This window comes from Echiichthys vipera, assembly GCF_963691815.1.
Source record: "Echiichthys vipera genome assembly, chromosome: 14".
In the NCBI taxonomy this organism is placed as follows: domain Eukaryota; kingdom Metazoa; phylum Chordata; class Actinopteri; order Perciformes; family Trachinidae; genus Echiichthys; species Echiichthys vipera.
In genome coordinates this window covers 9,247,275-9,273,893 of record NC_139839.1, presented here as the reverse complement: position 1 = coordinate 9,273,893, position 26,619 = coordinate 9,247,275, and the positions used below count along the sequence as shown (strand labels likewise).

At 39.8% G+C, this 26,619-nt stretch overlaps 1 protein-coding gene across 1 annotated transcript in view; it reads left to right on the top strand.

The window, feature by feature from the left end:
• The window catches only part of stk32a (serine/threonine kinase 32A), a gene marked incomplete at its 3' end in the record, with an annotated part of 50,347 nt that overhangs the window by 8,455 nt on the left and 15,273 nt on the right, over window positions 1-26,619 (top strand). Inside the window, exons 3-6 of the mRNA XM_083927567.1 lie at window positions 7,806-7,979; window positions 18,734-18,771; window positions 24,381-24,470; window positions 26,175-26,278. Coding sequence (XP_083783693.1) covers window positions 7,806-7,979; window positions 18,734-18,771; window positions 24,381-24,470; window positions 26,175-26,278 — 406 coding nt within the window. The remainder of the gene's footprint in view (window positions 1-7,805; window positions 7,980-18,733; window positions 18,772-24,380; window positions 24,471-26,174; window positions 26,279-26,619) is intronic.

Here is a 26,619-nt window from a genome sequence, read left to right as displayed (position 1 = left end):
ACTGAGAGGTCACATTGAAATACATGTGTGGCGAAGCAGATACGGACACTGAAAAAAAGACAGAATGAGACAGAGAGAAAAAAAAGAGGACAAGAGAGAACGGACAAGAGAATTCAGATGCCAGCAGCATTTAAACGTTGCAACATTTCAACATAATGTGCTTATCTGTCTGATTAATCCGTCAGTCTGACTGCTGTCTTCTCTCTACCCAAAGTGCTGGTCGAGGCATCAGCTGCTAATGATGCTTGAGAACCTATTCTGCCCATTTTCAGCCCACTGCAGCTGCAATTCACAAATGCAGACAGTCGACTGAAGTGTTGTTCTCAGAATGAAACATCTATCGTCTTTATTCTTTGTGCTTTATTATTTTATTCGTACTACTTACTAGCTATAACAACATCATCTTCACAGGAGGTGTAATGTGAGTAGCAGCAGCGGTAGCTTCAGTGCTCCGCCAATGACACAGTATTGAGAGTAGGCTAATGCAAAGATTCAACATTAAACAGGCTCTTTAAAATCATATTAGTCATATTAGACATTGTCATGTTAATGATAACTTGGGTAACTTCTGTGACACAGGGCCTACCCGTGGTGATCAACTTAATGGGTACCATTTCTAATTCATTTTGACAGCAGCGGCAGCAGGGCGCAGGCCAGACTTCATTCATATTCAAACACCTTCTAAATACTTTGTCGCCATGTGCATGTGTGTGTGTGAGAGAGAGAGAGAGAGAGAGAGAGAGAGAGAGAGAGAGAGAGAGAGAGAGAGAGAGAGAGAGAGAGAGAGAGAGAGAGAGAGAGAGAGAGAGAGAGAGAGAGAGAGAGAGAGAGAGAGAGAGAGAGAGAGAGAGAGAGAGAGAGAGAGAGAGAGCACTTGTTTTGAGAAGAAATGGGAGATTTTATTGTCATAGGACCAATTTACCCTTTAATAGAGTGGAGTCATTGCTGAAAGAGCACAGAATAGAAAGCTGAATTAGCACCAGGTCAGTCAGTCCCAGAGGGATAATGTTGATTTGCAGCTATAATATCTAACAAACAGTTTGTATAGCACAAGAAATGATTAAGAAGTGCAATAATGTGCACTTATTCAGATAAAAAAGTGCTGAAGCGCTAAGAAAAAAACACTTGAGCGTTATTGACTTTGTGAATGTATCTTCAGGGTACAAATTCCAAGTGAGAACGGAACTCTGCAAGCTCAGGTAGATGCATCTGGTCCCCCTCCTGTTCAAACAGATTTCCAGCCGTCCAGATCCTGGTCAGGCTAATCACCATCGTTTATCTCATATAGGGCATGTTTCAGACGATGACTGACAACTTGCCGAGCCTTCATGCAAAATATGTGATGACATAATTTTTGGCTTGCACACCCATGCGACAGGGACACTAGGCAGAGCATAAACCTAGCTTAGTAAAGAGGACTGCTGTTGAGGCATTTTTAAAAACAGCCAAGATGGCTGCAGCAGATCAGAAAAAGTGGCCACACTCGTTCCCAGACACATCACATCTCTGCATGCTGTAGTGTGTTTACATTTGTGCGCTGTGAAATGAGAAAGTTTGTCCACCCGGTCAGCCTGTGTTTGGTTTTGGCTCGACTTGGTAACAAACTCCCTCATTTTACAGCTAAACAGAACACAGAAATATGTTTCTGAAAACCCTTTATGCGAGAAATGTGCAATACAGCAACAGAATCTTGTTTCATATTACATCAGCGCTGCCGGGTTTCACAGTTTGATCGAAGCTCACGAGCAGTCATTGACACTGCGTCAATGCAGAGCTACATGACTTTTTCACAGATCGTCGGACCGTTTGGGCTGTCAGGATATAGTGACTATTTGAGCAAATATGAGAAAAAAACATCCGCAGAAAGTTACCCACTTCAGCTATAAGTAAAGGTAGCTGGTTCAAACAAAATGTTTCTCTGTTTGTGTGTGCACATTAGAGTAATCATAGTGTACTGTTTGTGCCTTTGCTCCTGAGAAACCATGTGAGCGACTGTAGTGAGTGAGTCAGTCAGTCTTGTTTGCTCAGAAGACAGAACAACTTCCCTTCAATGACAGCTAAGCCCTTTCAGTTTACCTTGGCTTTCTGATGGAGTGACTTGTGGGACAAAAAACACGAAAACCTCAGTCAAGCATGAGAGGTGGTTTTCTAGTCTATTAAACTGGTTTCACGGAGGACTCAAGTGTGCTATCGATTGACTTGATGGACTATTAGTCTCTCCTTAACACCGACCCAACCAATCACCCAGTAGTATGTATGATGAAGTAATAATACATTGCATTTTGTGTTTTTTCTGTGTTTGGAAAACCAAAATATTACACTTTACAATTCACTGAAAGGAAAGACATTGAAGGTAGAGATTAGGGGTGTCCTTTGATACAACAAAACAGCAGTTTTCCTGGAAAAAGCAGCATATGTCTGCCAAGAGTAGTTAAAGCCCAGTTTGTGTCCCTTAAATGCTTGTGACAGCAGCTTCTTGGATTCTTTACCACCTTAACTACTTCTGCTGGGTTAGATGTATTTACACGGGGTGTGTGTGTGTGTGTGTGTGTGTGTGTGTGTGTGTGTGTGTGTGTGTGTGTGTGTGTGTGTGTGTGTGTGTGTGTGTGTGTGTGTGTGTGAGAGAGAGAGAGAGAGACAGAGAGCAACAGACCTGGGAAAAAGATGGAGAATGAGAGTTAATCAAATTATTAATATACAGAGTCCATCCTGCAAACACACACTGCTGTCCAGCTCACGCTTCAAACCTTTGAAAAGTTTGTTTTTCTTGTCTCGGCTTACAGTTTACAGACAGAAAAAAGCTTGCTTTAAGCTTCAAATTTAGGTCATGAATATTTCTCACAAAATCTGCTTTGCATTTAAAAAAAATACTGTGTGCATTTATGCAGGCTGTATCTCATACCACTGCCCTTAATGTTGTTTTTCTTACAGCCATGCTTTTTCCCCATGACAATATTTTCATAATTTTCTCTCTAATGGCTCTACAAGCATTTTACAGACAAAGTTATCTCTGTCCTAACACGGAAGCATCAAACTATGGTGGGTTCACGTCTAAAGGTCTGGTTCCTGAATTGAACTAATGTGAGGATGATTCAGTGTTTCAATTTTGCCAACCGGTCAGGTTTGCAATCACAAAGGCAAAACTCAAAAGGTCCAGAAATTGTAAGCAAAGTCATGTGGTGGAAATGACGTTCAAATATTGGTCATACAGTTGGTCGGTAAAATGACAATGACCTGAATTTCTACCTGGCAATGTCACGGAGCACCTTGACCATCATGTTCTCATCATGTTGGTGTTGATCTGAAGCACTTATTAGCAAACCTTAGAAGACTGCGGATGCAAATGTATTAAATCCTTTAATAATGCAGACATTTCAAGATTGATTGATGAGGGAAAATTGTTCTCTTCGGTTTATATATTCAGTCTTGAGTCCCCGGGCTACTGGCTCACCAAAACAGAAAAGGAAAACTTTTTTTAACCAATGAGATGACACATAAAACACTGCACTGCCTGTGATTGGTTTGAATAGTGTTCACACCAGGCCTACTCCTGACCAGAGAGTGTTTATTTAATCCGCACCAGAGTTCAACTACGGCGTTCACACCAATCAGCTGGTGATTGGTCAATACACGTCCGACTACAAACAGAAACCAGACCCCTTCGGCTTTACCCAAATCTTGTCTCGCTGCCTACTGATTCTACAGTCCTGTACAGAATCTGTTTATAGAGATTAGTATGACGCTGCTTGATCAGTGTTTCATCTCTGCATGCCAGACTCAAGTGTCATTTTCCAACACACAATCTCCCTTTCATATGCATGCACACGCACATTGATCCACTCTGTTACTTCAATTATTCCTCCCTTACATTATCAACAGCTGGAACTTGGATTTTTTTTTCATAGAAGACTCTCCATGGAAGTCACCTTTCTTCTTTAAATATGTCACTTTTAAGTAATTTTGGCGACTGGAGACCATTATTTGGACCTTTGGGACAATTATTTAAAAGACATTTACTGATGCCGAGTGTATCTCATTGTGCAATACACTGATTTAAACTGCACTGTGGCTCTGATTATTGCTCATATAACTGTGATCCTTCTGTCTGGTGAATTAATGCCTTTTAATACCGATTAATTTATCCATGTGGGGATTGACCTTTCAATATAAACCTAACCAGTAAATTGTCTGATTAAACAACGACTGACACGCTAAGAACAGAACCTTCAGGCAATCTGCTACAGTGCGTGGAAACACATGCAAAGCATAATTCCTTTTTTCTTTTTTTGTCATTGCAAACCTGGGGGAATCACTGTGAATGGTTTGTAATCTAGGAAGCGAAATCTTCAAAACCAATCACCTCACAGGCTGCAACTTTTCCTCATCCATGTCACATTGACTCATTGAATTATCTCTATTTTGTCATTAAATTTAAGATAAACTAGTATAAAATTGAAATCAAAATGCTTGAGAGGGTGTAGGCTGCAGCCATAACTTATGTTTGTATAGGTTTTCATTATGTTGTCACAAACACATAAACTTTGCTGTCTGATATTCATTTTTCTTGCATGTTCATGTTCTGCATGTGTGTTTAATTGGAGAGAGTCATTCAAAATACAAGATGTTCTGTTGATATTTGCCAGTTTATTTGTATAATACATCATAATATTTAATGCACGTTTTAACTGAAACTGTGTTGAGAAGGAAGAATAGTACTGTATGTGTGTATGCATGTGTATCTTCATGCACCTCTTTGCCAAATGTGTGTGTGTTTCTTCAGGGATCGAACAGATAGTCTTTCCACAGTCTGAGGCCATTGGCAATCAGATGTTGAGTGGTCTCAGCATTATCTGAGCCTTAGCAGACAGTTTTGAGTCAGCTCAATCAATCCTTGTCTGTCCAGTGCAGAAAAACACCCCCTCCAGTTTATCGGAGAAGGGCCCCGAGGAGGTGTGTTCACCAACGTGGCAAAAAACTACCCTCGGCCATTAAGCACTGAGTTTGAGCCAAAATGATACTCCTGATTCAAAGAAGAATCTGCCACTAAAAAAAAAAATGCAACCTCAAAAGTGTTCAGTAAAAATTGTAGCCCATTTATTTCAGATCAGGAACTTGTTGAGAACTCGAGTGTGTTGGCAGTGTAGTATTAAATGGAAGATCTGAACTTTCGTATGTAGGACGCTGCGTTGCACACAGCTTTAGGCAAACCAGGAAACGTTGGCTGCTGCCATTTTCAAAAAAATATTATTTTTGCATGCATTAGTTTGTTGTGGGAAAGAAACTAATTAGCTCATCGTTTAGAGGAGAGGAAAAAAATATGGCCCCAGTGGGACGCTCAGCATGTAAAAATCAATGATGATCTGTGCAACAGCTTCTCAAATGGCAATGCAATGGGCCGCATGCTGATTAAGGCTTGCTGCATGACAGCGCTTGATGGATGGGTGAATAGACTGATGACTACAAATAGCATTACCACCCAGAACATCCCTTACACACTAATACAGGCCCACTTATACTACGTACAGTATACACTAAAACAATGTAAAAAATATGAACTATGAAAAAAACATTAGTAAAACAATTTAAATGGGTTGTTTTTTCATTCATGAATAAAGAGTAAGTAACATTTTGTGCCACTTTAAGACAATCTCTGTTGGAGACAGCTAAGCAGACAGTTTCCCTGCCAAATCTTACACACACTGACATAAGGAATAAGTAATAAATGTAATGGTCTTTTTTTAATGAAATGGCAGGACACTCAGCAGACAATGTTGCTGAGTTGATGCATAATTGTGCTCAATAAATGAGCTACAACATTTTCATACCGCACATGTTGATGGAATAGAAGAGGTACATATTCTCAATAACACTGTACACATTACATAATGTAAAAAAAACAACAGCTAGGATAATCTGTTTGCTGATCACTAATGTAATCACAACAGAGATTGTTTTCTCTGTGTTAATAGTCGCAATTGCTTTTTGCTGTAGAAACCAGAAAGCCACGAAAACAACAGGATGAAACTATGATGATGATTGCGTCCCGAATGTATATTTAATCATGTTGAAGATGTATTGGATTTTATTATACACGATAAGGCCCTGTAGTAAGCAATGTTGAATACGTGTGGAATACAGTGTTCTTCTTCTTTCCTTCTTAATTTGCATCAGTGAAATCTATTACTGTCAATAAATGTCGGCCTAAAACCCTTTTTCATTAAGTAATTCAATAAAAATGTCTCAAATTTGAAATTTAAAAAAGGAGAGGGAAAAATGAAGAAAAAGACAGTTTTACATAGTTTACATAGTTTAGTTTACATATTGCATGTCTTTTTAAGCAATCAAAAATGTGCTCAAATAGAAAGACTTTGCACCTGTCTCTTCTTTCTCCCATCTATCATAGCCACTTGTGTAAAAAATGTTATGGAGTTTCTTCTTCTTCAGGATAATGAGCACCTCCCCAGGCATGACTCAGCCAACATGTAGGTGCTTCCGTCCCAATGTGGTAGTGTGTTTTGTTCTGCTTGTTGTAAGTCTTAAGAGTAGAGCAGAGATCCTGGGAGGGTCCTGAGGTTGTTTTGTCAGAGATTGTAGGGTTGAAACACTGATGGGTAAATTTGTTGATCCTTTTGTTCCTGTCAAACCTTTTGTGCTGAGGTCTTACGTGTTATCTAAAGGTTGACTTGCCAGAGGAGCACAAGACAAACATGAGTTCAATTTGCACTTGTCATCTTCTTTTCTTGCTGTCGGGTAAGTGTTGCATCTTCAACGTTGCCACAAAGTCAGAAAAACAACCTTCTGCGCAGTTAGACATTCTTTCAGTATTGGTTCCCCAAGCCTGACATCAGTCATTTACAAATGTGAATTCGTCTAGAACCTCTCAGTTGTTGTTCAAATCGCCAAGGGACGTTATCAACAGTGCAGACCAAAATACAACCAATCACAGCAAAAAAATGGGACCTATATCCAAACACAGCAACAAAATGATGTAGCACTTAGCAACACATGCAAGTTAGGAAAGTGCTTGGTCTGTTTTGAAGCAAGAAACGATCTCATATTACAACTAAACATTACGCTAAAGTGTGTAAATGTGTCATTTACGGTGACTAATAGCCAGTACTATAACAGAATTTGTATTCATATTTAATAAGGACTGCATAGTTAGTCATTTTGATCTGAGTTCGGTGAGCCTGATAAGTTACCCTGGATGGAGAATGCCAGTACAGGAACTATGTTCAGCAACTACATATACGTGTATTACGCTTCTCGGTCAGTCATGGTTGTGATTGGTCTGGCGACGGCCTGGTCTGCTGGAAAACTGTCTGATCGGAAGGGGGGCCAGACAGATCTGCCTGAGCAAATAAAACATAACTTCGGCAGATCCATGACACTTCACCAGAAGGGTTTTATGCTATTTTTATCTTTTGGGAACCCTACTTTGTACACTGTGGTTAATGGTAAATATGTGACACCATCTTCTTTGTCTTTTAATCTTTTCCCCCCTTCTTTTTTCCCCTGCAACTTAATTCCACACCTCCATATTTACCGTCCCTTCAAATCAACCTCTGTTGACAGTGTCTTTCTTTGCTTTCCGATTCTGTCTGTCTCCACTGTTATATTTACTTCAATTTCTGATTTCTTATCCCCCCTCTGATTGCATGCCTTTGCTTTCCTACTTGGCATAAATCTTCCCATGTCATTGTCTTTTTCAAATCTCCTTTGTCCCCACTGTCCTTGCTACAACTTGGCATCCCTTTGGCCTCATCACTCTTCACTCCTGACTGACTGCCTTCCTTCTCTTCCAGGTATTCCTTCCAGGATGAGGAGGACATGTTTATGGTGGTGGACTTGCTCTTGGGAGGAGACCTGCGCTATCACCTGCAGCAGAACGTCCACTTCTCAGAGAGCACCGTTAAACTGTACATCTGTGAACTGGCTCTGGCCCTTGGATACCTCCGTGCAAAGCGCATCATACACAGGTGATATGTTTTCTATTAATTTCCTTCCTCTGAACCTCATTTTTGCATTATATAGTTTGATTAATAATCTTGAATAATGCGTTAATAATGGGTTTGCTGCCATCTCTGTTGATACAAATAACATGAGAGGAATACTCTTTGACTGGCTGTCCCATTATGTATCCTCCTGCAATAGTACATGCCCCCCTTCTGTCTCTATTCCTTGACTTCCGACAGCAAGGTTGAGCATTATCTGCCTGTGTGTTCTTTTCTCCTTGGCTGTCCACTTCCATATTATTTTCTAATATGACTGATCCACCACTGAGAACAAAGGTCAAGCAGTCTTGACATGGAGGTCACACCTGACACAACAGTTTACCCTGAGCTGCAGACTATGGCTATCATGGAATGCACCAGTTGTGTCCCTGCTGCTTTGCCAATGCCTTATTTAATTTGTAATATGCAGGTTAAGTGCTTTTTGGGCAGAAATATCTGCTGCCATGGCAAGGCCACTGACTTACATGGCCAAAAAATATATGGCTACAGCCCAATATTATTTTTTTAAGTTGTTGAAGTGACTCTAAGAGCTTGGGATATCGTGTTACAGCCAATGATGCTGCCAAAATACATTGAATACACTGAGTGAGCAAAAAGTTACAAACTGTCCCTCTCTTCCTCACTGGTACCTCATAGCAAATACATCTCTTTGACAGAGGGACAATGCAGATATGATACAAAGCTACAGCAACCTTGTCTTGAACTAAATATTTTATAATTTGGTTTGCCAAAACATTTTGGAGAATACATGTTGACTGTCATTTATTCCAATCCTGATAGTATTTACTTCGGCTGAAGTGGGATAGTCATTGTTAAATTACAAACAAGTCAAACGGAGGTCAGTCACATGGGTGGTTGCACAGGATTTTGACATCACAGGTCAGGATTTGTGTATAGCATCCCATGGCATGGTTGTTACAGTGGCAGAGAAAACTAGGTCTTAATTTGAAACAAGTTTATATCAGAGACTTTTATTCCTAATTCCCTGATAATAATCCCTGATACTCTGATAACTCAAAACCTCCCCAATATTTCAGCATGACAACAGCTGTACTTGATCTGATTAAGTTCAGTTTTCTTTGTCAGAAGGTCAACTATTTCTGCAGATTTTTCCACATTAAAAGTCTTCCAGCCTTCCTTTCATTGGTAAGCTTTTGCTGAGTATAACACATCTGTTAATGTACTGATGGATGGGCCGAAGAATACATACTTTGACTTCTGCAGGTGTCTCGCATTGCTGCACGAGTTTGCATTCTAGTAACAGCAGGAAAAAAACGCTTAGGCCTGTTGTACTTCTTTAAACCAATGGAAACCGTCGTGGGCGGTGCTAAGCCCCGGATGCGGCAACAGTGCCCTCGCAAAACCGATGACAGAACTGGAGGGGCGCAGCACCAGATGTCAGGCATTACATTCTGGAAGCTAAACTAACTACAGGCTACCAAAGCACAACATAATGTGTACTTTGTCCCTTTAATGACATGAAAATGGACAATCTGAGCAGTGAATGAGTAGAGGCACTGGGGTTTCCTTAATCCATCCCCTGCTTTGACTTAATTATCTACTCAGGTGACCGAGCAATGAGTTAAACATAGAAAGAGATCATGACTAATAGGAAACATTAATGCAACAGAGAACACTAATTTATCAACAGCCGCAGATAACACATTACGCCATTTAAGGTAAAGCAGACCACTTGCCTTTGTCCACGTTGGGCAGGAAACTCTACAGGAAAGAGAGAGAACAGGAGATAAATGGGAGGGATTATTGAATTGCATATTCATTGAGTCCATTGAAGGATATGGATATTTAAAATATGTTTCCTATAATAGTGCAGTAGAGGAGAGATTTGATGCGCAGGTGTTTGTTTGGATGGAATCAACATCTTTTCAATCTGCATACATTAGCATCAAATAGGAAGAAGAGCTGAAAGTAACTCTCAGCTTATCTCCATGGAAATTGAATATATAATTTTCTCCCTCAGATGTGGACGTGCTGACTTTGGTGCGGCGAGCGTATGCATTTAAAGCCTCCAGACTGTTTGTGTGCATGTGTATGCACCTGTGTATGTGTGTTAATGCAGGATGTGCACATTCTGCTACCATTGGTATTCGATGATTTTAATGATAATGAGGGGAGTAATGATGATAATGGCATCAATTACATGCAACATGACGACACTGTGATTATGTGATTATTGTGAAGAGCTTGGGATATCATGTTACGGCCAATGATGCTTCCAAAATGTATTGAATACACTGAGTGAGCAAAACGTTAAAAACGGTTTCTCTTTTCCTCACTGGTATCAGGATTTGTTGTGGACAAGTTCAGGTTATAGATCTTGGAGGGAGCTGGTCTATAACTATACTGGGATTCACATCAACACTAAAACAGCAGTGACAACAACAGACATCACCGTGTTTAGTATTTCCAGTGATTATCAATAATGAGCTCTTGCACTGTATGCAACTGAATGGCAAATATGGACAATGTCAAGTGAGTGTGGACAGAGCAGCAATGAGGTTAACAACAGCAGTTCAGCTCCTCTTGGCAGAGCCTGGATGGAAAATCAAAGAGACGGCAGCGTCCTCATGGGACAGTAGCTTCAGAGCAGGAAGTATAATACAAGGTGTAAGTTCATTTGATTCCACCTTGTCATTAAGTGGAAATGGCTTTTACTTGGAGCCTAAAAATTAGGGAACCTTTCTGAAGTTTTATAATACTTATGCGTAAATACGTTAATGGCTTTGTTATGATAAGCATAAAGAAAACTTCACTTACAGTCAAAAAACTTGTTGTAATTGAACCTGTGATTTTATGGACGAAAAGTAATATATCACATCACATTCCACCACTTATGACGTGTAATAATACAGACCTTTTTCTTCTCTATATAGTCCTTTTGTTATGGTAAAATACATTATCGTGAATATGGTGTATTGCATTTTCAGCTGTCATGCAGAACATGATCGGGGAAGATTGGGCTAAATGTCCAAAACCTCACTTGAATAAACCTAACAAATCAGTCCAGACTAAATCAGGTGCATGCTATTCTTAAGCAGCCTGAGATATCGTACCTGGAATAAATTGATAAACCATGGCAAATAGGGATAAAGAGAGATCAGTGATGTTCAATGTTTTATGCAGTTTTCTGTGTTTACATATTGGGGTGCCTCATAGCCACACCTGGAGAGAAAAAAATTGACAAGCTGCGTAAAAATAAAGTTGAGCCACGCACTGTCCGCAATAATAGCTAATGGATATAATGGAGGCGCCCTATGTTTATTGGCTATGACTCTGACACACAGCCTGACCTGGATCAGGTTAGTTTGCCAGCATAAGTTGAAAAGTAACTGAGTTTAAACCATGTTGAATTGGCTTTATGGAACCCAGTTAATTCAAAATAAGTCATGCTAACCGAAATAAGCCTGGCTTACTTGGTAAGCTTGCTTCATGAAACAGGTCTCATGGGTGTCGTATAACTGCTTAATTCAAGCTTGGTTAGTCAGTGTTTTTAACCCTAAGCTCTCTGAGGAGTTTGAATTATTGACAACAGAATGAGTCTCAATTAGATGACATCTTCAGAGACTCCATGTGTCTCTCCAAACAAGTAGGGGAAAAATGGCAAGTGTGTGAAAGGGCAGGCATATATTTGTGTGTCTGTGTGTGTGCCTCACAGTGAAGCATGTATAATACACACATTGATGTAGTAGTACACTGGTTTGAATCATCAATGTGTATTATTGCACGGCTGAAAACCGCCCCTCACATATACTCTATTTACTCCTGTTTGAGTAAAGGTTTCTAAAGGCTAAAGAGCTCAATTGAATCTACATAACACTCTGTATATACTGTATATACGACTATATACCTATATAAAAATCTTTATAGACTATCTCTGTCTCCCATGCTCTCCTCTCCCTCCTCCTCATTTCTTAGTCTCAGTTCTGCATGATCTTTCTATTTAAAGGGAGTGGCACAAAGAGCTCTGCTTCAAATAATTTATTTGCTCCTTCATCCACTTCTCCTCTAGAGGCCTTTTGCCAAGCTGCCAAAAGGGAATATGTTCTTAATTCACCTATCTGGTTAATTGAAGGTGAAAGGAGAAAAAAAAGCCTCAGTGGGTCCTCTCACGGATGGTTCTTAAAATGAAGAATAATGCAACAGCTGCAGATTGAATAGAGGCAGATAAATTCATTACTTTTACTCTCCATCAGCAGCCTGAAATGGCAAGCGTTTGTCATGTCTTCAAGTGAAGTATTCTTTATTCATGGAGTGTGTTAATGTTTTATTTCCCAGCAGAAGAAAAAGAAGAACCAGGAGGGAGGGTAGGAAAAAAATTATTCACTCATATTTCATAAATGCAGATGAAGGTGCCGGCTCTGGGATTTCCACCAAGAAATGGGGAACTGAGTTTAATCATTGTCGAAAATCTCCCTCAGCTCAACCCAGCACACAACAGCAGATTAGCCGATGGGAGGACGTTTGCGCTCTGAACACGACAGAATGTTTACTAGCTTGTCTGCTCAGAAAGGATCACTAATTGCCTGCTTGTGTTTCTAACTCACGTGTCTGCCTGGAGGACAAAAAAAGATTAGAGGCTACAGTGTCAAAGAGGGTGAAGAGAGTTGACATTTTTTGTAACACTCCCTGAATGTTTCTGACTCTGAATTATTTATCACTGGTAATTGTGATGTAAGTTTTGGCCTGGGCTTTTTATTGCCGACTGGCTGCTTTCGCTGTCACTTGGCGCTCTCCGTCTCCCAAAAATCAGCTCCAAATTAGACTGGGGACTTGTCAAGTCCGACTTCCATCAACCACACACGCTCAGTATCTTTTGATGAATAAAGAATGTCTCTCAGCTCAAGAGTTGCAACTGTCATACACACACAAGCAATGTTTACCCATGTGCGTTAACACGACGACAGCCAACAGACACACACTTTTACACCTGTGCCGTTCTTACACTTGTCAGAGATGCTTTTCTTTAACAGAAAGAAGAAAGGGTGAGGTAGAGACGCAGGAGTTTGCTGGGTCTGAGCTCTCAGCCCCTGTGGGTCTAGTTGGGCTTTCAATTCACGTTCAAAGTCAGAGGCTGTCTGACTCGCTCTTCAGTGAGGCTGGTGGGCGTGGGTACTTAGAACTGAGGGATTCTGACACTGTGTGTATCTGTGAGTGTGCATATTTCAATGCACAAACTGTGTATAACTGTGTTCATGTGTGTTTATGTGTGTATTGCTTGTTTTGAGTGTGGGATGTAGCCGAGCTGTGGGCTTTCTGGGGCTTCCAGAGCTCCTCAACTCTCCATTGTGACAGCGAGGGAGAGGCACAATCTCAAACAGCTCTCCGCTTTTATTCTGGAGTGGGGAAGAGAGCTACTAAAGCAGCAGCGCCATGAAAGCTCTGATTAAACTGAGTGCAATCTATGCACAGAAAACCAGTAACATCAACTTCATGAGCAGCTATGGATTTTAAAGAAAATTTTAATTCAATTGGAAATTCACTCAACTAAACTTATTATATGACTGGGAACAATCTGTCCATCTCAGTATGGACCTCAGTATTTCTGGTACGATTTGAAATGTGTCCGTAGCACAAAGAATAAAAAAATGTATCTAGCCTCTACTATAATCTGCAACTTTTTGGTAATTGAAAATTAAATTAAATAAAATTAAATAGCTGGCTTTCTTAGTCATCTTTGTTAGCAAACTGAATCTTTTTGGGAGTTTGACCCCTGATCAGACTAAAAAATGTGAAGAAATATAAAGAAAAGAATCAGCTGATGAATCTATAATAAAATTATTTGTTGCAGCCCTACTATCAAGTACAAATAGCTGAAATGTCTGGTATTCGCTCTTGATTTAAATTAAATGTTCCTGTGCAGTTGCTTGTTTGAAAACTCACGTACGGGTGTGTGTATTTTCTTATTTGGCTTATGCATATGACTGTGGACATGTGCTCTTTGAACGAGCGGCGTGTGTGTGGCTGTGTGGTTGCATGACCTGTGTGTGTGTGTGTGTGTGTGTGTTTGTGTGTGTGTGTGTGTCTGCATAAGCCTCTGTTCTCAGGTGTGTTGGCCCGCTCCATTATCAGTGCAGTATCATATGACCAGGTACAGGCTTCAGTTACCCCTCTACCCCTGATAGAAGGCTGTAATGAGGCCATTATATCCTGCTAATAGCTTGTAGGGTCAGTCATCCGAGAGCTAAGCCAAGGGGATCAGCTTGCACGAAGCTCTCCTGGCCTTTTCGTCTCACTCCTCACTCAGAAGAGCTCCAAATGTTTACCTTCATGCTTCTCTTTTTATTTGAATCACTTCAATCCTTTTACCACACTTTGTAATTTGCTCTTTGTACGCTATGTCTCTCTCTCTTAATTTACCTTTCTCTTTATATCACCCACTTTCCCCAAGTCGTCTCATTGGCTTTCCACTTCGTTCTCTCAGTTTATCTGTACAGAATAGCACTATTTTGCTCTCTCTCCAAATTGTCACTATCTTGAATCTGGATTTATCTCCCAATATATTCCTATAAATCTCTTTCAATAAATGAATACATAGCTGTCTGACTTACTTACTCACTCAGTCCACCTACTCCCTTTCAGTCTGTCCTTTGGATCACAGAGTACAGTATTTCTCCCAATTCATCCCTTTTGCCTAACTTAGTTTACCTTTATGTTGTTTATTTTTCATATATACTTTATTTCTCTTTCCCTTGCTGATTGTCAGTACACGGTGCAGGATTCTGGTTTACTGTAGAAGCTGAATTCAAGGATTCCCCAAATTTTCAACACATTTAATTTGATACATCAGTGTTACTCTTTCATCTAGTATGCCTTTTTGTTGTGTTATCTCTGAATGCGTCCCGTTCGAAGTGGTTGACACTTGCAGATGGTTGAGGTGTCATCTAGCCAAGCAGCCCCGTCTTCACACAGCTCTGTTGTAAGGGGTTGCAACAGAGCCATCTGTTTCTACTAATAGATGCTGCATAGCAGTTATCCAGTCTAATAACACAGGGAAAAAATACCAGCTGAAAAGAGCAGGTGCACAACTTAAAGTGCTTCCTCAAGTACTATAGTATAGTCCAAGAAAATGATAGTATATCACAAAGAATTATTTCATGTTAAAAGGTTCTTACATCTTACACACTGCATAATTGGAAATCGAAATGATACTGTATCCGTGGGTAAATGCATCAATGGAATTCCTCATCTGAATGACTTCTGGAGAACGTGTTGAACAGGTTTCCAATGTTCTTTCATAACTTTAATCAAAGTCATGGCATGCACAACAGTGTAAGACTTTAGTTTGTAATTGCGGGGTAATTCTTTTATGTCAGCTTCTATGAAAGGACAATAGAAATTAATTCACAGACCATTGAACTGAATGTAACTGAGAAACAGAGTATTGATTGTGACTGTCAGAATAGGCTTCATAAGTCTGAGGTTTATAAAATATTAGATTATTTAATCTTATCTAGACTTCTTATCAAATGGACCATTTTAGTGCAAAGCTTCTCTTTAAACAAAGATGAGTTCAACATTTGTTTGTTCTGTTTAAAATATACATATATTATTTTACATCTTGTAACATATTCTGCATTCATATGCAGTTAGCCATAGTCAGACTCAGCTAATTCAGAAAGCTGTAGGAGGGCTCACGCAAATTGCCCTGGTATACGTAGTTTTCCTCATTTCCCTGAATCTAAATCCCAGTGGAGATTTGCAAACTTAGCATAAGCTAAAGAGCCACAAAAGCCAAATAAATAGGAAATACGCCAGGTTTGAAATCAAAATGTTCCTTTAAGTTGCAGCCCAATGCTGAAAGATTGTATCTAACCGTACACATTCTTGAACGGTGTCAGCGAATGATAAAATTCTTGCAGAAGGTGAAATGCTACCCCTTGGGTTTTTGGAGCATGGCTCTAGTAACTATCCCTTGTCCCTTTAAGTGTAAAGTGACTGATTGAAACTGAGAAAAATTAGTAATGCAGCCCCATAGACCAAAGACATAAAATCAGAAATCAACTCTCAGCTTTGTGGAGAGTCTGTGGTGATTACTGGTGAAGACATCAGGAGATCACGATTGTGTGATCATGAGAAGCAACTAACATTGTTAAACTATAGTATGTGTTTGAGGCAAAATCATATGCCTTGCACTCAGACACATCTGCTTTCCTGTCATTTTCCATCCGTTGCACCCTTGGTAATTTTAGCTAGTGTTTCAAACTAGCATGGCTGCAGACCATGGCAGTTCTTTGAAAATGTGCAGGAAGCATTCTGTAACCATTTTCAAGCTAAAACCAGGTAGTTAGTTCCTCTTTAATGTCCACTGTTAGAAGAACAGGTCAGTTATGGCCATCATCATCACCACTACCTCAGCAACTTGGCTTATTCTATGTGCCACCTCCTATTGAGCCTTGTTGCTTTGCCTTATCTCTAGAGCTAGTTGTCCCAGCCTTTTCTTGTCCTGTTGCTTCACAATGGCAGCATGGCCTTTAGCCATAAAAGTAGCTTTCTCGCTCTGCTTTTTTAGCAGTGACACATCCCGCTCCTCTCTCCCCTAGTGCCAGCCTTTGAGGCAAATGTCAGCTAATTAAGGGTTACATGGTCGACCTTTCTAGCCCCCACCTGCACCCACGCCACTCGGTCTGCCAAAGCGCCCCAGAGCCAAGCTACAGGTTGTCTCCAAGAGCGTGCACACATATACCCACACAAAACGTTTCAACGTGGCCTTTGATATTCCATATAATGCCAGGCTCCTACAGGGCAGTGGACTCAATTAGAGGAGACACTCGTTGTCTAACACCAAGGATGCAATGAGTCTACCAGAAATATGATGTGCTACAGTCTCCATCCTGTTGAACAAAATACATAAATGTCCTCTTGAATGTCCCAATGTTCTTTTTGTTTGCTCCTATTTTTATAATGTAAAAATGGTAAATGTCACAAAATTACACAAATACAGATTATCAAAACACAATCTGGGCTGACTAATGTCTCATTCTCTTGGATAAAATGACATCAAAATACAAGGATTTGGTAAGTGTTAGTAAAGAAACTGTTTTCTTGGAAGCAAATTAATATAATTTCTATGAAAATACAAGGTTATATGTATGTATTCACTCTATCCAATAAAGTACAAATATAACTTTACCTGTGCACTACACATTATTAAATTTAAAATATGTGTAGTAAACCTTTGAAGTCTTAGGATGAGATCAAACATATTTTAGTGTACAGGTACTTTTCTGCTTCCAGAACAATTTGGAGTAACTGTGTTTCATGTGGATGCCATTTGGATTTATGTGGTGAGAAAGCAAAATAAACAGTAGCTACAGAGAAACAAACATAAAAATAGAAAACACGGAGGATGATGGGAAGCAGATGCAGTGACTTTAGTAAGCGCTTCAGTCTGCACCTGCTCCTCTTCTCAGGTGACTCAGCTACTCCCACAGCTTAACCTGCTGTCCAGTTGTATTTCCAATTGTTTTTCGTCACACACAGAGTGCCATTTTAAAGTTTCAATCTAGGCTATTACTGTATATGTAAATGTTTGTAATTCACTGAAGTGAAATGACTCAACATAATTGTGGGTCAGCCTTCTTGTACATTCACCACCTGGAAGCTTTTATATTTGATGATCTGTGAATACGGTTTTGGTTACTCTGACACACAGGATGTGCACTGTCTTAAGACTTCTGCAGCAAAAAAAAAGGGGTTTGTTTAAGTGAAACAACAACTGTGTAACTGATACGACATATGTAACCTCCCTGACAGACAAAGAGGAGAGTGCCACCTACAGAAACTCATGCGTTATCAGCAGTAGATGCGATTTCAGAGTGTCACCCATATGGATTTATTTACAGGTGGACTGTGGGAAGTGGGGTGCTGAAACAGTGTGTGTTAATTACTTGAGATGTTACAACAAACCAAGGATCTTGTAGATGACTATAGCACATTTAATAATGTATCTCATGGGTCCAAATGTGTGATGATGTGATGAGACTGGGATGACTTGTATCATCTTAGTCTGAATATACTTTGGTGTTGTGTTAAATAATTCCTCTTAGGTGGTCTAATGGGGTCACTGTAAGGTCTCGTACCTAAACAACTAAGCAGGTTTTTTGTCACTGCATTAACTTAAGTATTCAAAAGACAACTTCTTCTTTGTTTTATGATCTGCCTTATCAGTGATAGGGGATCTGCCAATGTTGAGCATTACATCTCCTATCTCTTTAACTAACAGGGCTGCAAAGCCTGGTCTTCAGTGTTAAAGTAATTTTGTAAGTCGGTTGTTCAGCAAATAACTTTTATTTCCTACCCATAGACAAAGCAGTAATGTAGTTTCTTGAATCTGTTTTGAGTCATGAGAAATGTATAAATGACTACACTAAGCGATGCCCCTGGTACTAGATTACAGAGGTTTAAACTTGATACATATTGATAACAATAAGTTGTTTAAGGTATAAATTATACTAAACTGTCTTTTTCATATTTTTACTTTCCATATTTTATGTCACTATTGTTGTCTAAAGATGCTGGCACTGGCTGTATTCTCGGAAAAGACAGATTTATCAAATTCCATGGCTTGTTCTGCAAATTAGAAGTTTAAATATTTGCACAGAAATCCCATGCAAATACTATCTGATCCTGATTTCACTCACAACATACACAAAAACGCATACTAATCATACTGCAACTGTTTGTGTTTCCCCATCCAGAGACATCAAACCTGACAACATACTACTGGATGAACATGGTAAGATCCATTCTCTCTTATTTATTCATATAGACGTGTGGGGGTGGAATTTAAAGTCAAAGTGTTGTATTGTTTACATATGGATTATAAAATGTGACTGACTCACCTGACTTGATTAAGCGTCCAAAATTCAAGAATCAACAGCTTCTGACTCATGATTTTCATAGTTTCATATTTGTTGCCTAGATAGGCCTTGCAGCATAAAGAAGGAAAATACCTCGTACCTTAATCCAACAAATGCAAAGATGTGCACATGCATTTTTATATCATACACGTTGGTTGGAGCACTGGTTCATTTACATGGTGTTATTTTTCTCTGAACAATGGGATGAAATATGATGGAGTGATGTCATAGGACTGTGAAGGACAGGGCGATACTACTCTGCTGGAAAATCCTGTTCTGAATGATTGATTAGGTGTCATCATAGACTTTAGTGTCCGTTTCAACTCCACACAAATAAATATACACACGTGCGCACACATACAATGACAAAAAGACAGAGAGAGCAGTGTGTGCATAGTCATAGGGAGGGGTACAGTTGTAAATGAGAGTGGCATAAAGAGACACTATAAACTCCTTCATCAGTATGTTAATCAAGACTGGGAATATTAAAGTGTCTCGTGTTATGATCCATCCTTGAGAAAAACAGACACCCTTGACACAGACAAGACGGCACGGTATGCAAATTTACACAATTTGGTCAAAAGTATGTGTGAACAATAAAACGTTTTGACCGCTTTGCCACTGTCTTTGTGGCTTTGCTTGGAGTGAGGACCTTTACACCCAACTTGACCTGTTAATTAAATGAATGATCGCCTGCAACCTCACAGGCGAAATTGTGTCCATGTTCCTTTTTTGCACAAGATGTAAAACATGTGAATTAATGAGCGTTGGACCTTTGGAAAGAGTCCGGCTAGCTTCACTTCATAGTACAGATGTGAGAGTGGTGTTAATCTTCTCTCCATTGTCTTGCAAGAAGGTACTTTATTACAGTATTGGCTCCAGGAAGTGTAACTCCACACACACACACATAAAATGTAGTGTCAGTTTGACAGCAGCACTTCCAATAGCCCTGTCTTACTCACTCTGCCAAGGCCAAAAAGAGAGCCGTGCATGTCTTATTTAAACATCAAAATCCAACCAGAACAAATAATGGTTACCAACAAATGTATCCCCGGAAATTGAGACACCCCAAGGTCTTATACTCTGTACAACTGGACACTTTAAATGTTTTCTCACGTCAAAAGGTGGCAATGTCCCCTTTGAGTTATTCCAACAGATGGTTTAACAGTGATTCCACAATTTATATATATACATTCACTAATTTTCTACCACAGGTCATGTACTGAATACACCAATGAATCATGTCATGAAATCAAACAATCAGGTGATGGGGGTGACACGAGTATAACAGTACAGTCCCATTGTGAACTTGACCCTGAATTAACTATCCATCTGCTGTAAAGACAGAGTAGACCCTGGGTGAAAGGTCAGGTGAGGATTAACCTAAAGTTTACATTATACAGGTTGCGCATTGAACTAGAAGGAACACCTGTGCCCTTCTGGCACCGGCATATAGAGTGACAGACATTTGTCCTCAGACTCAAGAGATCCGAGTATTATTTGAGTAAGACAGAAACTTTTTCAAATCTATATTTAAAGGCACAGACAAAAAAGTCTTGGTTGATGTTGCACACTTGAATAAAAATGTTGGAACATATTTATGATATGATGAAATTGCGATATATGAATGAAGTAAACGAATACTTAACTAACAATACTGTAAGATTCAGATTTCCCTTAGTTGGAACCAAGAGGTTTAGACCTTACCATTAAAACAGCCCGAACAGTGTCCAGCAACTTTTTGGCCGTATAGTGTACACACATACAAAGACACACACACACACACACACACAAGTCCTGAGATCTTGGAGGGCACTGGGCAGCTGTTAAAGGATATGTGGAATGGCAGTCCTGATGCCGCTATGTACAGAGAGAGAGAGCGAGAAAGAGAGAGAGAGAGAGAGAGAGAAAGAGAGAGAGAGAGAGAGAGGAAGAGAGAGAAAGAGAGAGAGAGAGAGAGAGAGATGAGAGAGAGAGATGAGAGAGAGAGAGAGAGATGAGAGAGAGAGAGAGAGAGAGAGAGAGAGAGAGAGAGAGAGAGAGAGAGAGAGAGCTGAGAGAGAGTGGAAGAGAGATGAGAGAGAGAGAATGAGAGAGAGAGAGTGAGAGAGATGAGAGAGAGTGGGAGAGAGATGAGAGAGAGAGAGAGAGAGATGAGATGACATAAAAGACAGAGCTGACAAACAGGGAGTGCCACAAGGATAGGGATAGAACAAGAACGAGGAGAGTGATGAGCAAACATTTCTGGAAAGAAAGATTTGTCAAAGGAAAAACAGAGTCATCAAAGAAGGAAAAGAACGAAAAGGAAGCTTTGTCCGCCTCATATTAATTTCCACAGGATTTCACATTCACCCGTGCTCTCTCTCTCTCTCTCTCTGTATGTGTGAAGGTCCTTTCAAACTCAATGAGCACTTCTTGCCTCCTCATGAATTCTACCCACACTCTATTTTCCTGTGCAGACCTGTGGTTTAACTCTCTGCACTTGAGTCTAAAACAATGGGGGGCAGCAGGCTGTTCTCTTCTGCACACCATTTCAATTTTACAAGCTGAAATTGACCTGGTCTTCCGTAGTTCCCGCGGGAGCTGCTTCGTAGGGAGAAAAACAATTTACTCACGCATGTGCGATGTCATCGCTTTGTTAGCGAGGGCTGCTGTCTAGGTTATCAACTGTGCGCACGTACCCATGCTTCATAAGCAGGCACTACATTAAGGTGATATTGTGAGGGAAACCACAGCTCTCTCCTGCTCTCCCAAACAAATACCAAGAATCACGGATGGATATGTTTTCCACATCAACACCCATGGGATAGGATAACGTCTTTTTTGACAGAAAAAAATCAGGTGGAGTATTGCGTAACAAAACCAGTAAATTCATTTGGGAAATCATAGGAACAATACATGCCTGCAGGCTAATGTGGTGTTGACAATGCATTGTACTGCAGCTGTGCTGAACGTGGCATCATTACTCCTGCTTTGAGAAACAGGCCAATGAATTTCACCTCTCTCGCTTCATGCAGAAGTGTTCAAAAGTCAAAGTAAGGTTGTCACGACACCAGAATGATAAACTTTGATACGATACTTGCATAAAGAAACAATACTTGATACCTCTTTCGATACCAGGGCAATAAAAAAAGTCCATGGATATTTTGCTTTATATTAACATTCTGCACAGGGTTAGGGTTAAAAAGTAATCACATACCAACACTCACTTAATAAGCATGACATGATCGAAGAATCAAACCTTGACAGTTAATCTCTGTTAAACACATTAGATAGCTAAGCCACCAGGAAACCTGCTCAGCCAATTGTTCAGCTACCACACAATTTAACAATTGCAGGCGACGGTTTGACTGGATATATTTAAGTGCAAGGTATTTTATTTTAATAAAAGGGATTTCTACTACTCTGACCTATATGAATTATTTTGACAAACTTTAGTTTGACGTGTATTCTTTTCATTTAGGGCACACACATAATCTGAGTGAGTGAAGTGTCCTACTTAAAAATATTGCAATAGCAGCTTAAAACCCGTAGAAAAATAAATGCCATAAAGAACTGTAATTAAGGCTTAAAAACAAACGACATTAAAAGCATTGCATAATTAATTCGGCAGTATCCAGGTCTCTGAAACAGTCTGAACATTCTGAAACAAGCAGACTTCTGGTATTCACTCTACAGCAGGAAATGGTACTTAAAAATAAAAGCACTCTAGCAGAAATAAGCTCCTTTTTTTCTATCTAACACTGTCGGTTACATCCATTCACTGTACCCAGCAAGTAATCCACAGATGCCCCTGTGGAGCTAAAGTTCAGTTACCAAAAAGTAATGCACTGTACATTTTCTATTATGCATATTTGAAAACTGTCACAGCTCATCTGTGAATACCTATGTATTAACTATAACTGTACTAATGCAATTTCTATCTGACTACGCCTTTGTGTTTGGCCTTTGTGTCCTGTGAGGGAAGATATGGTAGTAAACTAACACTAAACAAACTAGACTTGAAATTGCACTCAACTCTAAAAAAAATACCAATTCATTATGATGGAACAAACAAGAATCTCTGCTATTGGCCACCATAGCCTGTATGGCTCCTTACACCTGACCTAACTACAGGAAAGAGACTTGAACTGACCTCAGAATGATACTTTGGTTAAACTTTTAAACATATTATTTTGCTACTAGAAACTTTGGGCCCAGCAGCCCAACATTTTGATGATCGTTAACCATTTATTCCCGCTGGCTACTGTGTTAAACTCCTGTCCTAAATCTGTCTTCTACAAAGCTAAGAGAGATGAAGACAGAAAAGGGGAAAAAAAGGGAGATACTGTAAGTATGTGACAGAGACAGGAGGCATCATTAAATATGAAAACATGAAAGAAGCTCTACTCTTACTCAAGCTCCACTTAAAGTCTGACGTTTCAGTCCTGCTGCACCTTTGTCACAGTCATCAGAGTGCAGTAACAATGGACCAAAGCACCACCCAATCTCCCCTCTGTGCATCACTACACAGCTACACTAACACTGCAGCTTTGAATACAGTATGTGAGAATATTTAAAAACAGTAAAGGACGGAGAGGGGGTAAAGAAGTAAAGATTTTAAGTAACAGAAGAATGATACAGGGTTTATGGAGGCAAAATTAAATAAAAACCTGAATTATGAAGAGGAAGATATGGAAAAAAAGAGACTTTTTGTCATTTTCTTATCTTTAAAGCTCAGAGTCATTGTGTAAATGAAGTACTTTAGCTGACCGGCCTGTGTGTGCTTTAGTGTCCTACAAAGTTATCCGCTTGCGTGTTTGTGTGATACGGTATTCTACTATATGTGTTTGGGGGGTTATACAGGGACATCCATTCATCGATACATCATTCTGCGGCAAAAACTCACCCGGCTCTGTCTCACTCAGTAGGACAAACACACACACAAACACACACATATACATGATTCAGCTCATTAGTGTGTGCTCAGTGTGCATGGCAAAGAATCTGGGCAATCTTGCAGCACGGTGAGAAACAGGTCAATGATTTGACTTTGAAAATGACTGAGGCTGCTGCTTAAACACTGTGGACATTGTTTCAGCTCAGTCACAATATAATCACACACTCGTTTTATTCAATCAATAAAGTTAATTTGCATGTGATGCATTTTTATGATATCATAGTAGGAGCTTTATAATCTAAAGTAAGCACGAAGGAAAATTACTTATTTATTATTTCATTTCAATGGATAATGTTGATGAAACTTCCTTTGATCCTCATTTTTCCATATCTAACACTCACATAAACAGCATACAAAGTGGGATTCCTGCTCTGTGTAATCTGTGATTAAATTTAATTCCTAAGGAATAAGCCTAAAGGTTTATAGTGATGGTGTAAACAGAGCTCTGTGATCTTAGAGCTTGTTGCCACCTTAGGATTTATAGAGTCGACACAGGTGAGCAAGCTATGTGTCCCTATGAGGTAATATATTCCCTCTGTTCTACAGGGCACGTCCATCTAACAGACTTCAACATCGCAGCCATTGTAAAAGAAGATCTTAAAGCAACTTCTATTGCTGGGACCAAGCCGTACATGGGTAAGAAAGCACATTTTGGAACAGTGCTTTATGTGGTAACTTTAAAATTAGGGACATTAGACAAATGCTGTAGAGGAAACGGTTTGAAATTATGATCAGACATTATGGAACTTAATTTATAAAACTGCAAATAGCATGCTTGTGTTTACTAGTCCAAATTCCAAAAGACACTGAAGCGATGTTAGAGACTTAGTAGGCCCTGCTACTATGGAAACATCTTCCCTTAGACTCTTTTGTTTTTTGTTGATTCATCGCTTGATGTGAGGAGGCAAGTGCCGACATCCAACACAGAATTTAATTTATAGAATGAATAAAATATAGATTAAGGCTGTAATTGTTACAGGTAACCCTGTTTTGAAAAAGTTAATGATTGATTTAACAGTAATTAAATGATTAAAGAGGGAATGAATGATGGACACATTCATTGACTTTAGCAACCGGCATTTAACCTTTTCTGCATTGCTCCAAATTGCCCTCATCAGGTCAATGTAGATCAGCTCCTGAGAGATCAGTATGGAGCTTAAAGGGATATCAGGGGGATGTGAATGACGAGACAGTGTATATGTGTGTGTGTGTGTGTGTGTGTGTGTGTGTGTGTGTGTGTGTGTGTGTGTGTATGTGCCTGTTTTTATCCTTACAAAGTGTGAGCTCATGATGGAGAATGATCTCAAAACCATGTGTGATGGCAAATACTCGGTGGTGTAATAGATAATTCATGGGAACACTGGAAAGAAGAAAACTCTGTCTCTTTCAGAGGCTTCAGTAGATAAACCACACTTTTTCCTCTTCAGCAAGAGAGCAGAGCAAACCTGCAATGACGGCAAGGATGAGTGTGTGTGTGTGTGTGTGTGTGTGTGTGTGTGTTGCATGTGTTTCTTGCAGTCTGGATTTTGACAGTGTTACATAGATAAAGAAGAAAGAAGTAAGGTAGGGAATGGGAAATAACTAACCAATTGAAGGGTTTTGAAAGCTTGTCCCACCCAGAAATTACTTATTAGCTCAACCTCTTCTGTACAGTCTGCTGTCACAACAAGTCTTATTGTATGTGCACCCAATTTATATAGCATGAATAGTGCTCTATTCTGTCTCACAAGCCCCTTTAAGACATACAACTTGTAATGTAAATCTAATGTTTTTAAATGTCAGTCTCATGTCTTAATAAGCACCCAAGTCACATTTTACATTAAAGTTACGATAGCAGGGGCGGCCGAGGGCAGAGTGGTTAGAGCAGTCGCCCCATGTAAAGAGGCTGAAGGTCCCTGAGGTGGCCGCAGGCTCGACTCTGACCTGTGGCCCTTTGCTGCATGTCTCCCTATCTCTCTCTCCCATGTCCTGTATGTCCTATGTAATAAAGGCTCGAAAAAACTGTCAAAAAATAATATTTAAAAAAAAGGTTTTGATAGCAGTCGGTCTGGGTCAGACATTTCCCACATCCACTTCCAACATCCACAGTACTACTTGCTGTTATTTCAGTTTTTCTTAATGCCAACTGTGCACTTCATGGTGATGATGGTCCTTCATCAAGGTTTCAACCGTAAAATAGATTTAAAAATCCATCATCCGTCTTTCTGCAAAAGTCCTGCTGCTGAATAAAGCCATTATGGAACATCTACTTAACAAAGACTTACACATTTGTCTGAATTAAGTGTCATCACACATTATTCTTCCACTTAATTTTGTTGTACAATATTTTCTGTCTGTCAGCTCCAGAGCTGTTCCAAACCTTCGAGGGGTCCCACCCTGGCTACTCCTTCTCAGTGGACTGGTGGTCACTGGGCATCACAGCTTATGAGCTACTAAGAGGACAGGTAACCTAGACACACTCGCAAAGTACCCTCTCCATATAGCGGATGCAGTAGGAATACAGAATGAAACGGGGTGGGGGGGTGTTTAAATGTTTAGTCACGGTGTGAGACGAATCGCTGCAGGAGAATGAGAAATTAGATTTGGGTTTGAATTGATTTTTAAAATATTGATTTAATTTAATGCCTCTCCTGTCTGGAGAAGGCCGTCATGGAAATAAACACAGGACATATTGCTTTCACTCAATCACTTTGCTGTCAAACTGCAGAAATTCCTCTCACATTTCAAGGTGATGATTACACAAACTACAGCAACCTTTGTCTACAATGACAAGGACCAGGAACAC